Source organism: Dreissena polymorpha, chromosome 2, assembly GCF_020536995.1.
Source record: "Dreissena polymorpha isolate Duluth1 chromosome 2, UMN_Dpol_1.0, whole genome shotgun sequence".
Lineage (NCBI taxonomy): Eukaryota > Metazoa > Mollusca > Bivalvia > Myida > Dreissenidae > Dreissena > Dreissena polymorpha.
Window position 1 is genome coordinate 57,299,392 of NC_068356.1, and position 12,500 is coordinate 57,311,891.

At 35.9% G+C, this 12,500-nt stretch overlaps 1 protein-coding gene across 2 annotated transcripts in view; it reads right to left on the reverse strand.

Moving 5' to 3' along the window:
* Positions 1-1,431: 1,431 nt before the first annotated feature.
* Positions 1,432-12,500, reverse strand: part of LOC127867171 (capping protein inhibiting regulator of actin dynamics-like) — a 36,977-nt gene continuing 25,908 nt past the window's right edge. For both annotated transcript variants that reach the window (XM_052408218.1, XM_052408219.1), the window contains exon 6: positions 1,432-1,457. In XM_052408218.1, the coding sequence (XP_052264178.1) occupies positions 1,440-1,457 (18 nt within the window). In that variant the 3' untranslated portion in view covers positions 1,432-1,439. The remainder of the gene's footprint in view (positions 1,458-12,500) is intronic.

The following is a 12,500-nucleotide window of genomic DNA, read 5'->3' on the forward strand; positions in this document are numbered from 1 at the left end:
AATCAACCACTATATAAGCCCGTATATAGATCATCAATATCAAAAGCAATATTAGTACTAGCGAAAGCATTAGATAGTATTTACTATCATAATTATCAATATCTCAAACTAATACGGTCGTTATTCGTATCACTGTCACTTAATCTAAATGTGTTTGTTATCAAAGCTTATCGACGTTTTCTCAAGTCCTTTTCGTCATTTATCCTTTTGAAATCAGTCATCATGGATGCCACTCACCGGACTGGTGTCTCGAATGCGGTTGACTCGAACTGCATGTGAACGATGGGGCTTGACGACAACAGCCCTTGCCACTTGGTTGACCGCGACTTCAGGTCCGTCACGGAACTAGAGTCCAAAGGCAGGACTGGGGATGAACGCGCATGTATTTTCTATATGTTAAGCATAATGGAACCATGCTCTGTGAAAAAGGGGTTTAATGCAGGCTAATCAGGGACGAAACATTTCGCCTTCGTGATAGTTTTCGTGAAACAAAATATCTCTTTATCAAAAAATCCAGCTTAGGCGTAAGTGTCGTCCCTGATTAGCCTGCACGGACTGCACTGGCTAATCTGGGACGACACTTAACGCACTTGCACACTTGCATTTAACCCCTTTTCACAAAGTACAGCCCATTATGTGTTAAACATCTTTATTTAGCTCGATTGCTTTGAAAGCCTAAGGCGAATTGAAAACGATATCGGTTTTCTGGGTTAAACCAGTACTAAGTGTTCATTTTTGGACATCTACGGAACACTTAGTCGGGATTTAACAATTGACCTCGCGGTCGGCTTGGTCGACAAATTCCATAACGCCACGGCGACCTATACTATACGACATTAAGAATTAGTTTGTGGTATATGTATACGTGTATGTATGTGTTTTGTTAGTATTATGGCATTATTCATTGTTTGTACATCAGTCTCTTAACTTTCTCTGAATCAAGTAATGACTGGTGTTTCACAGTTAGGGTATTTAAATCGTAATACTTCTGTATTAAAAATATTTTATCAATGAGTGTGGGAAATATCAAAAGCGTTGGAATTCAATGGTTTGTTGTTTGTTAAAGCATCATTTGTTTTATAATATTTTAACGATTGTCTATCAGTTCACACTTTCTGATCCCCTTTTTGTTACCTCCATCATGATATGATCCTTTCCCGTGTGCAACCTTTTGGAATCGTCATAAAATCCTCTGATCGAAAGATGATGTCACTTTGCCGCCTTTTTTCGAAATCGTTGAGTAGTCTCGTTTTAGTCGAATGAACACCGCCACGCGCTCGAGACTATTCACTTCCGCCACCGCGAATTTTACGTCTTTTGTAATTTCCAGTGTTTCCTCCCTTGTTTCCAGGCACACCCATTTTCTCCCTTTTCCGCCTTCACGGGTATTCGCGCGCAGTGTGTCCGTGGAAGCTCGTTTACGGCGTGTACCGGAATATTTACAACGCGATAGGGTCCTGAAAAAAACAAACATGTAATAATGAAAAACTGCGAGATATAATTGTCGATGTGTGACTTTGATTATCAGAAATAAAACCCAATGCCGTCTTATAAAGCGCATTAAGACCTGTGCGGCGCTCTGGTGTTGACAGTTTTGTGCAATTATAAAAATGTTTTGCAACGATATCCTTTGTATGCAATTTTTTAAAAGATCAATTGGTATTGATATATATATATATATATATAGTATTACGGGTAAAATATCATTACGAACGGCCACCGGAAAAACTTTGCGAAACCGAAATTTCGCAAACTTAAGTACCCTTTTTCTTAAAGATTTGCTACTTTGAGACATAGTATGCGATAAAAGTCTTATCGTTGATTAATAATTGGTTATTTTCACTCAAAAAACGCGTTTTCTTCACTATGAAATTTATAAGCAAAGTTGGGGTTCCCATGGGATTTTTGCATTTTCCCATGGGATTTTCGATTTTCCCATGGGTTTTTTCTCCCATGGGATTTTTTTTCTCCATAATTTGCAAATGGGAGAAAAATCCCATGGGATTTTGAACATTTTAAAAAACGTGTTTTATTTGCGTTTGCAAGTATTTTAACGTTATTTAAGGACTGTATATTGGTTTTATGCCAATTATATATATAAATATATAGTAATAAAAAAATCCCATTTTAAAATGGGAGAAAAAAATCCCATGGGATTTTTTTCTTATTTTGAGAGATTTTTCATGAAACTTTCAGAAACAACAGCATATTTTATGAAAATGATGAAAAACTACGATATTTTAATCCCATGCGTTTAGTCGTGTTTAAAAAAACAAAAATCCCATGGGATTTTCAGTTTCGTAAGCCGAATAAGTTTTTTATGCGAAAAAACAACAATAAAGGAAATAATAATTATAATTTTGAATAATAAATTGAATAATATAAATAACATGAATATTTTAAAATGAGTTACAATTAAAGGTTTATGCTAGTAGAACTTATCATTTCTTGTTCGAGCAGATGGTTGAGTCCAATTGGTGAGTATGCCAGCTTAGAACCAGTATAAATGCATCGCAGACAGACAACGCTGTCATACTGTACACACCGCTGAGTAACAATCTTTATTGCATTTCATTTTGCAACAGAAAATGAACTCCGTAGTATAATTGATCTTATATATGCCCTCTGCTTTTGAAAGCGTGCAACACATTAACATAACAATAAGTCCATGCCAAAAACTATGTGCAAATTCCATTCAAAGCTATATACACATTATAAAGGTCAGATGACCCGCGTCATGCGAAAATGGGTCTTATGTCATATGCGGCCAAAGTTGGTCCATCCTAGCTTGTCCAACCGCGCAGTCTGGTCAGGTTCTACGCTGACTGATATATAAAGTCAAGCCATGATCGTGGTCTCATATCCAAACTCGGTAGCTCCTGTGCGAAACTTTCACCGGAAACGACGGCACCGAGACGGGCGCTCGAACTTTGCGGATGCGCGTTATATGTTATATATAATAGCGCGATGTGTTTTTTCTTGCCTCAAATTAGTAAGCCCAATCAGCGTTTTATTGTGTTCTTTGCTTCTACTATTAACAAGAACTTCAACGATACGAACATGAATTTTATTTTAATATGTTTATTTAATGCTCGGAAAACTCATTGTATATTTAGACTACTACTTATAAAACAAAGTCGGGTTTTCAACATCTGTTTTCGGCATATAAATTGTTATTCCAAACCAGATTTTACGCACTTTACTGTACAAAATACCGTTAGGGCCACCGTGGTTACTCATTAAAATCCAGAGGGCGAGAATGCGAGAACGCGAAAGTACGATGACGACAGTGCGACAATACGATGGCGACAATGCGTTCGTACGATTGCGAAAACGCGCTAGTACGATGACGACAATGCGACAGTGCGACAATACAATGGCGGCAGTGCGATAGTACGGGGGCGACAATGCGATAGTCATATCGTACTGTCGCCGTGGTATCATCGCAATGTCGCCATCGTTCTATCGCATTGTCGCCATCGTATTGTCGCACTGTCGCCATCGCATTTTCGAATTGCCGCCATCATACTATCGCGTTATCGCATTGGCACCATCGTACTATCGCACTGTCGGCTATCGCCATCGTATTGTCGCACTGTCGTCATCGTATTTTCGCACTGTCGTCATCGTATTATCGCACTATCGAACTGTAGAATTGTCGCCATCGTACTATCTCACTGTCGCCATCGTATTGTCGCACTGTCGTCATCGCACTGTCTGATTGCCGTCATCGTATTATCGCGTTCTCGCATTGTCGCCATCGTACTATCGCATTGTCGCCATCGTATTGTCACCCTGTCATCATCGTATTGTCACATTGTCGCCATCGTACTATCGCGTTCTCGCGTTCTCGCCTCTGGATTTTAATGTGTAACCACGATGGCACTAACGGTATTCCGTAATACTGCTAAAGCACAGTATGATTAGGTCACTCCCAATGCTCAAATCTCTATGTCTATTTTAGTAACAACACATGTCTATGGAAGGATATTTAGGTAAAAGTTACATCATTTGTGGTGAATATTTACATTATGACTGATGCTTATTCTAATTTGCTTTATGACAATTCCAACATGCTTGTTGTCTATTCGTTTATACTTGATGATTGCTGCAACATTACATCATTCATGATGAATATTACATTATGCGTGATGTTTATTCTAACATGCTTCATGACAGTTTCCAACATGCTTGTTCTCTATCGGTTATACTTGATGATTGTTTCAACATGCTTGGTGACTATCCAATGTTTGTGTGTTCATTATTCCTGAAACCAGTCATAATCGGTGTTTGCCACTAGCGTCATTAACAACGGCAGTTAGCAACAGGCAGTAAGCAGAATGCAAGTTACTAAATTATGACAACAGGTGGCGCGCGTTTATTTTCCGTATGTTGAATAAATTACTTTTCGGAAAAAAAAGCGAAAACATCCGAATCATTTTTCTAGTAAACTGAATAAGCTGAATTAGTTCCCTTCGTTATATAATCTCCATTAACTAAATACGTTCATTATTGCCATGAAGACCAGTAGGTTTACACAATGAATTGACTGCCGTGAATGTTTTTGATATTTGTAAGATGCAATTGGCACTCAAGAAATTATACATGTATTTTATTCAGGACATAACGGGGTGATGTGTTGGAATTGTGGCCCTTCCCTAGTCCAAATAATTACAGTAGACGTAATCTACCGATGTGCATTGCATATCGACCTCATATTTATAAAGTAGCCCAAACCCCCATTGCCACAGACCTGTGCGTGAAACTTTCAGATTTCTCTAGTCTGTTTACCATGCTATAATTACAATTTCTATAAACACATATTTATCATTTTATGACTATATAATGTCTGTGGTATAAAGAGAAACCTGAAAGTTACAAGTACTCGTGTCTAGTACTGTACAACTATTGTTCTCCTCGTTGAGAAAACAACTACTTCATCTACATGTATTAAAATATCATAAAACATAATTTTCAATCAAGTTGGAAAAAATCAATAAATAAATGTCATATAAACAGGTTTGTCATGAACGTTGATGTCGCTCTTGGTTACCAGAAAAATTCCCACGCACGGATTTCAACCGTCATTGTTTACAATCAATTAAGTGCATAAGTACTTGAATTTGTATAGTGTTTTTTAAAAGTGTCCAGCTACAGGTGGTTAGCGTGTGGCTATAATACTAATTAGTGGAAAACATATTTTGGAATGAAAAGTAATCATATTATAACGAAAAATCAACTTTTCTTAAAAAAAAATAAGTTAAATATATATTCACAAGGTATCCAACTCGAAATCATCCGAAAACGGGATGTATCGTTTTAAACAGCCATTACTTCATCAATTTTGCAGCGATTTTCACGATCTTGGTCTTATTCAACGCAGAAATAAATTTCCTTTCTGGAAATGTATATGTCTTGCAATATTTTTACAAATACTGGGTCAACTTTTAAGAAATAACACGATACACAACTCGCGTGACCCAGCTGTGATCGATCAGACAGTATTCATGACTGAAATCTTCACGGGGAAAAGGGCATTTTCCCTGCAAAGTTCACGAACCTCGATACCATAATTCAATAAAACGTATGAAAAAAACATTCTTACCGTGCTGTCGTAGCATTATGCATCAAACTAACTGTCCAGCGCATTTTCAAACCTTTGTTTACATACATTTCAACCAACTGACATTTTAAACACAAGAGTGATTTCATTGCTCCAATGCGGAGTTGTGTCTTTACAACTGGAGATTTCATTCATAAATACGGTCTGATCGATCACAACTGGGTCAAGCGAATTATGTATAGCTTTATTTCTTAAAATTTGACCCAGCATGTGTAGAAATATAACAATATATATACATTTCCTAAAAGGAAATTCATTTCTGCGTGAATAAGACCGGGTCATGAAAATCGCTGCAAAATTAATTTAGTAATGGCTGCTCAAAACAATGCACCCCAGTTTTCGGATGATTTCGAGTTGGATACCTTGTTAATATATAAAACGATAGTGATTTTTTTTATAGAAAATTTGATTTTTCGTTTTAATATGATTATTTATCATTCAAAAGATGTTTTCACTAATTATTATCATAGCCACACGCTAACCACCTGTGTGTCCAGCACGTGTGCCGGGAGAGAACGGGCTTAATGTATTTTTTGTTATAAACTCTATAATATTTATATCCAATCTGTATGAAAAATGTCGGTGCAACATTATTCCGGTGTTAATTTTTGAAAATATTGAGGCATTCGTTAATTATGGATCTAAACGGAACATTAATCCGCAAAAAAAACCGGGCATATTGCATATTAGATCGGACACATGAAATTATTTCGAAGAAAGCAATAAGAGTTTCAATTCTACATGAGTAAGTCTCGCTGTGCACGATTACGCTCTTACTGCTCGTATATATTTGACTCTTGGCAAATACCTAGTGTTTTATTTTGCTTAATCTAAATTGTGTCATGCATTCTTTATGTACTTAAAGCAGCATGGCCAACAGCTCTTTCATATGTGAAAGAGATTGACACGAAATACCTACCCATCTATAATAAAGTTTATATGTGCACTTCAATATTATAGTTTTATAGCATTTTATGTGGTGCAATATAAAAGTACTCTAGTAAATTTGAAATTATGTAATCGATTTTCCTCTCAATCATACATGCAAAGTTCCAGATAACTTTTTCAGCAAAATCTTGGTTTACCCTCTAATAATCCAGCCTTAAAGTCTATTATTAATTTTTTTTATCAGGTAAATAAATTTTTGGCACATCCGGCATTAAGGTTTATTAGTCTAAGAAGAGCTCATGACAATTGCCGGGTTACAGCAGACTTTTTGCGATAAAGGACCAGATAATGGAAAACGTTCGGCTTTTCGACTGTTGTAAAGATGGTCTGTTATTCATAATAACGTTAAAGTGCTGTTGATTTCATAATTTGTAATGAGGCCTAGACGAGTGGGAATCATTGCTAAAATGTTTACATTATATGCCATTGATATTGAGTTTTACGCATGATCACACATTTTGAATTCTTATTTTATTTTTCCAATGTGTAACCGTAAGCACCAGAATTTAAGTCTACTTTTTACTAAATTTAATTCAATTTTTTACGACTTTAAGCGTCTTATCTGGAGCTCTGCATACATGCATTAGTAGCATATATTGAAATATATCCATAGACTTTCTTTGGTTATTGAAGGTAAATTACTGTACAAAAATTATGGTTAGTCATTACCAAAAAAAGTTAAGTCTACAAACACGCGGTTAATTTCGGTTCAGTAGCAAATATCTTACAAAGGTGCGCAACTTCTCCTATAACATAAAATTTCCGTTATACGCCGTAAATTTACGTAGTCCCTCCGTAGCATTTCGGAATGGACTGTCAATTGACATCATCGTATCATGCATGACAGTATGTTGCTTTGTGCTTGGGTGAAACTCACATCTTACCATCGCGTTAATTTATTAAACGCAATTAATATTTGATTACATTATGCACTGCGCCTATTGCACAAGTCTCTCTGCACAAACCAACATACACATATGCAGCATGCAATTAACGAACAAGAATGTTGCATCTGTACACATGCATGATACCATTAAGCAGAATGTAAATAGACATTGGACATCAGGCAAGATGTAAGTGTCATCAAGCATGAAAAGGTGTCTACATACTAATTGAAAGTACCATCAAGAATCATGACACAGTCACAAAGAAGGATGTAATTTTTACCTAAATACCCTTCCATATTTGTCGGCACTGTGTGTTTGCTTAATTTCACTGAAGAACGTCTACTGGTCAAATCTTACAAAAAAGTGATAATAAGACTGAGTAGCAATTTTTTTCGGCGTTTGCTGTTTAACGTCAAATTTGGCCTTTCAACGAACTTCTTAAAAGCCCATTGAATTTTAATGAAGAAGTTTCCCGCTTGTAGGTCCGAATGAATTAAATCAAATTTTGCAATTGGCAATTTGATAGAAATCCCCATAAAACATTGCACATAGCTTTCTGAAATAAACAGGCCACATTGAACGCATTCACGATATCCAACAGCTTCTTTGCAAAGACCTATCTAGTGTTTCTTGGCCGTGTAAGATCTATAATTAGAACATCGTCACCTAACATCTACTAATAGAAGAGCATATTTTGGGGAAACAAATTCAATAGAGTATAAAACGTCCACGATCAATAATGTGTAGTTTTTTAAAGATATCACGGCAGTAAAAACATAGCACTTTAAAGAGACCACAATCTGGTACCATTTTGTCAATTGTTGCGTCCGTGGCGGACAATACATTTTAAAAAGAAAGCGTACAAAAAAGCAAACACAAAGTTCTTCGTAAGCTTGTTTTAATCTTAAAAACACATAATCGACAGTCATTCCAGTCAAATACAATACTACACAGTCAGCACTCTAGAGATCAAAATTGCGGATATAAATATTTAATTCAGGGATATCAAGTGTATCAAGTTCGAATTCGGAAAAAATAGCCGGTAGTCTGGGGCATTAGGTCCCTTACAGGGATAAAAGGTAAATCCCCGCCCGAGCCGTAGCTAATTGATTTATTGTAGTCTTTCTAGTTGCAATTTCTGGTGAGTACAATGCGGAATATTACGGATATTTGCAACATGTCGAAGATTTTCGGAAAGTAGCGAAGAGGTTTTCGTCAGTTAATATTCATGTCCGTGCCGGCCGCTAACTTATCAGAATCAATAAAAAAGAACCAGGAAAAATCGGTACCGATCGCAAATTTCCGGAATTCCGATAAAGCTTCAACATTATTTGTTCTCAAATGATCGCGTACTCGAACGAATCTGTCCCCTACGCCTCCAACTCCCTTTAAATCTCATCGGACGTACATTGATCTCAAAATCTATCCTTGACGACTCAAATCATATTTCCTGAATAGTTTGGCCTATTGACGTCCCTGTAATTATAACAATGGTCTTTTGGATAAAACAACGCTAAGTTGTTGCAATATAATAACCGTTTAAAATAGTTACCGGTTTTCATTTTAATAAAATGATTAAGTCATATTCGAGATTTCAGCGATTGCCAATATTTTGCTTTTGTTTCTCATAAGCATATGGTGCTTGGTATCTGCTATTGACTCCTATGTAGATTGCAAATATTACATAACCCTTACAGCGGCCGAGCGCAGATATATGCACTTGGCCGCTAAAAAGAAAAATCTTTGCGCATTAATTTAATTCAAATCTCATTATCATAATCAAAATCATCATCATCGTCGTCGTCGTCACTACTACCACCACCAACCATCAATCATCATCATCTTCTTCTTCTTCTTCTTCTTCCTTCTCCTCCTCATCATCATCATTAACAACAACAGCAACACCAACTTAACATCATCATCAAACAACAATAAACATCGGTAGCATACAATGTGCTTCATCAACCATACATAATTATATGCGTTAAAACACCATAATAGAACAGCATGAATGAAGCTGTCTATTACTCTTTTATATTTCCTATACCAATATTTTTTTTCGTTAATTGAAGGAACTAGTTGAAATCTTCTATAAAAGCCCTCCCCCCCCCCCCCCCAAATAAAAAAAATAAAAATAATAATAACCCTAGCAAACAACAATAAACATAGGTTAGTTAGTATACACTGTGCTTTAGCAACCATGCATAATGAATGTTTATGACTTCGGACCGTTGTGATCAAATTTAAAAAAGCAAGATGGTATGTATGCGGCACACAACACATAGATAATTATAGTGTTATACCTTAAACGTAGTTCATCAAAATAAAGATAAGTTATTATCTATGTAATACTTAAATTAGGTTTATAACGTATGCATATTTGTCTAAAACTTGTGAAATGTGATTCGTAAGCCGACAACAACATTATCTTTCGGACCCTTCTCCCCACCTAACAATCGAGATTAAACAACCTGTGGAGATCCCGATCTTATCAATAAATAAACCGGTTCAATGATGTCAAGTCAAATAAAACATACTATTACTATCCAAATAAATATCTATCAAAAAATGTAAATTGATATACCTACTTAACTAAAACTAAACTTAAACGATTAGCAAGAAAAATATATAAAGAAGAAGCAGGCAAAGTAGACAAATTAATTGTAACATATGTTTTCTCAGTCTCCCCCTGTTGAACAATATAAATAGTATTTATCGCCACCCCAAAAGGGATCTTTATCACACGTTTGGCTCAACTAATATATAATTGTGACAGGACAAACTGTCAACAAATACCTTGTTAATGTTTTATACATAAACTCCAATCAAAGGTTAACTTCCAAGGAAACTGCGGCATGTTAAAACTGTTGATTATGACAAAATGTTGTTTAGTACAAATCAGTACAATAGCGTCTGTTATGTGGCCTATACTAATCAGTTAAATAAAACTTTAATCGCAGAAAAGTTTAGATTCTTTACACCTTTAAGAAAATATATATAACAGTTCTTTCCTGTTTTAACAAAATGATACATTTAAAAATAAATTATGAAGCATCGCTAGCAATAGAAGAAAGAGAAGTAGAAGGAGAATTATTATCATTAGTAGCAGTAGCAGCAGCAGCAGCAGCAGTAGCAGCAGCAGCAGCAGCAGTAGCAGTAGCAGAATCAGTAGCAGTAGCACTAGCAGTAGCAGTAGAAGTAGCAGTAGAAGTAGCAGTAGCCGTATCAGTAGCAGTAACAGTAGCAGTAGCAACAGCAGCAGAAGCAGCAGCAGCAGCAGCAGCAGTAGCAGTAGCACTATCAGTAGCAGCAGCAGCAGCGGCAGTGGCAGCGGCAGCGGCAGTGGCAGTGGCAGTAGCAGTGGCAGTAGCAGTAGCAGTAGCAGTAGCACTAGCAGCAGCAGCAGCAGCAATGGCAGCGGCAGTGGCAGCGGCAGTGGCAGTGGCAGCGGCAGTGGTAGCGGCAGTGGCAGTGGCAGTGGCAGTGGCAGCGGCAGCGGCAGCGGCAGCAGTAGAAGTAGCAGTAGCAGTAAGAGTAGCCGAAGCAGTAGCAGTAGCGGCTTTTTTGCTTTTTTGTTTTAAAAGTGTTTGTCGTATAAGAAGAACGCAAGGAAGACAAATTAATTGTAACATGTGTTATCTTAGTCTCCGTTGTAGTAGTATTTGTTGTATCTACACAGCCATTTTTCAGTCACCTGAGAGACATGTTTTTATAAGAGATTTAATTGTGGACCAATACATCGTGTATTAATATCAGTGTACCCACTGGGACACCACATGGGGCGAGGATTAACAGATAAACTAGGCCTTCAATTAATTATGCGCCTAGAGGCAAACAATACTATAACTTACTGATAATTTTAGGATTGGGATGTGTTTGTATCTTATTTGAAATTAGCTAGCTTAATTCAAAAACTAATTATAGCCTCAATATTATCATAAGAACATCATCACATATTCATTGTGCAATATATAATCATATCACCATCACAATATGCCAGAGCGTTAGTATTTATTGTGCATACTAATCCTACAGCAACATTTACAAAACTTATTACAAACCAACCACTCAAGCTTTAATTAAGATTGATTTCAATTTATATTATGACATACATTAAAGATTACTGTCAATTAATTAAAAAGTAGCTTGATCCTTCGCACTCAGCGATTTAAATAAAAGAAACGTTGCGTTTAAATTAATTGGGGTTAATAAAAAAAGTCTGCAATTAAAATAATCAAATTTAAATAATAATAGATTTAGTTTCAAATTGTCGCTCAAAAAAATGTATCAGTTATATCAGTTACTAGGGAATCGATTTGTTTAATCTCCGCAATCCAATAATAATTATGGTGTTTGTATGACAAAGTAATAGCTATTCGTCATTGAATGTATGATACTCATAAAAATATTGAAACAATAACCACAACAACAACAACATATGTGATTATGTATATATCTTCTTCAGATACTCTGTGTCATACTTTCAAAATTATCCTCATAAGATTCATAATAATAAAATAAACGCTATTGCAATCTTAGTAAAAACCAACTTAGCCGTTATGCTAATGATTTTATGTTCAGTATGCGTGTTCATTTCAATATTATATAACAACAAGTGTTCACAAATACCTATGTTTAATAAATATTTAAAACATGAGAACCCAATGAAGGTATTGCATTTTAATAGACTAGTTTTACCGTGTGTGTACATTCATATAAAATCTTTTGAAAATCACACTTGAGATAATGTCTTTAGGTTTTGCTATTTCTAATCGATTTAAACACCATAAAACCACCGTATTTTCTCTTACATTCTAAATTTTCTTACATTTCCTTTTAAGCCAAAATATTTATGTTTTCATGATTCTAAATTTTCGGACATACGGATTTTCGTACAGTCAGTTAAACAGCGCTATTTTATCAGATTTTGGCCCTGTTTTTGCTTATCTGATGACCCTTCGGTCATGCATTTTTACAACCGGATTAAAGTAATAAAACAGAATCATGCCTAAGGGCAATCGACCATTACATTTGCGTACTTG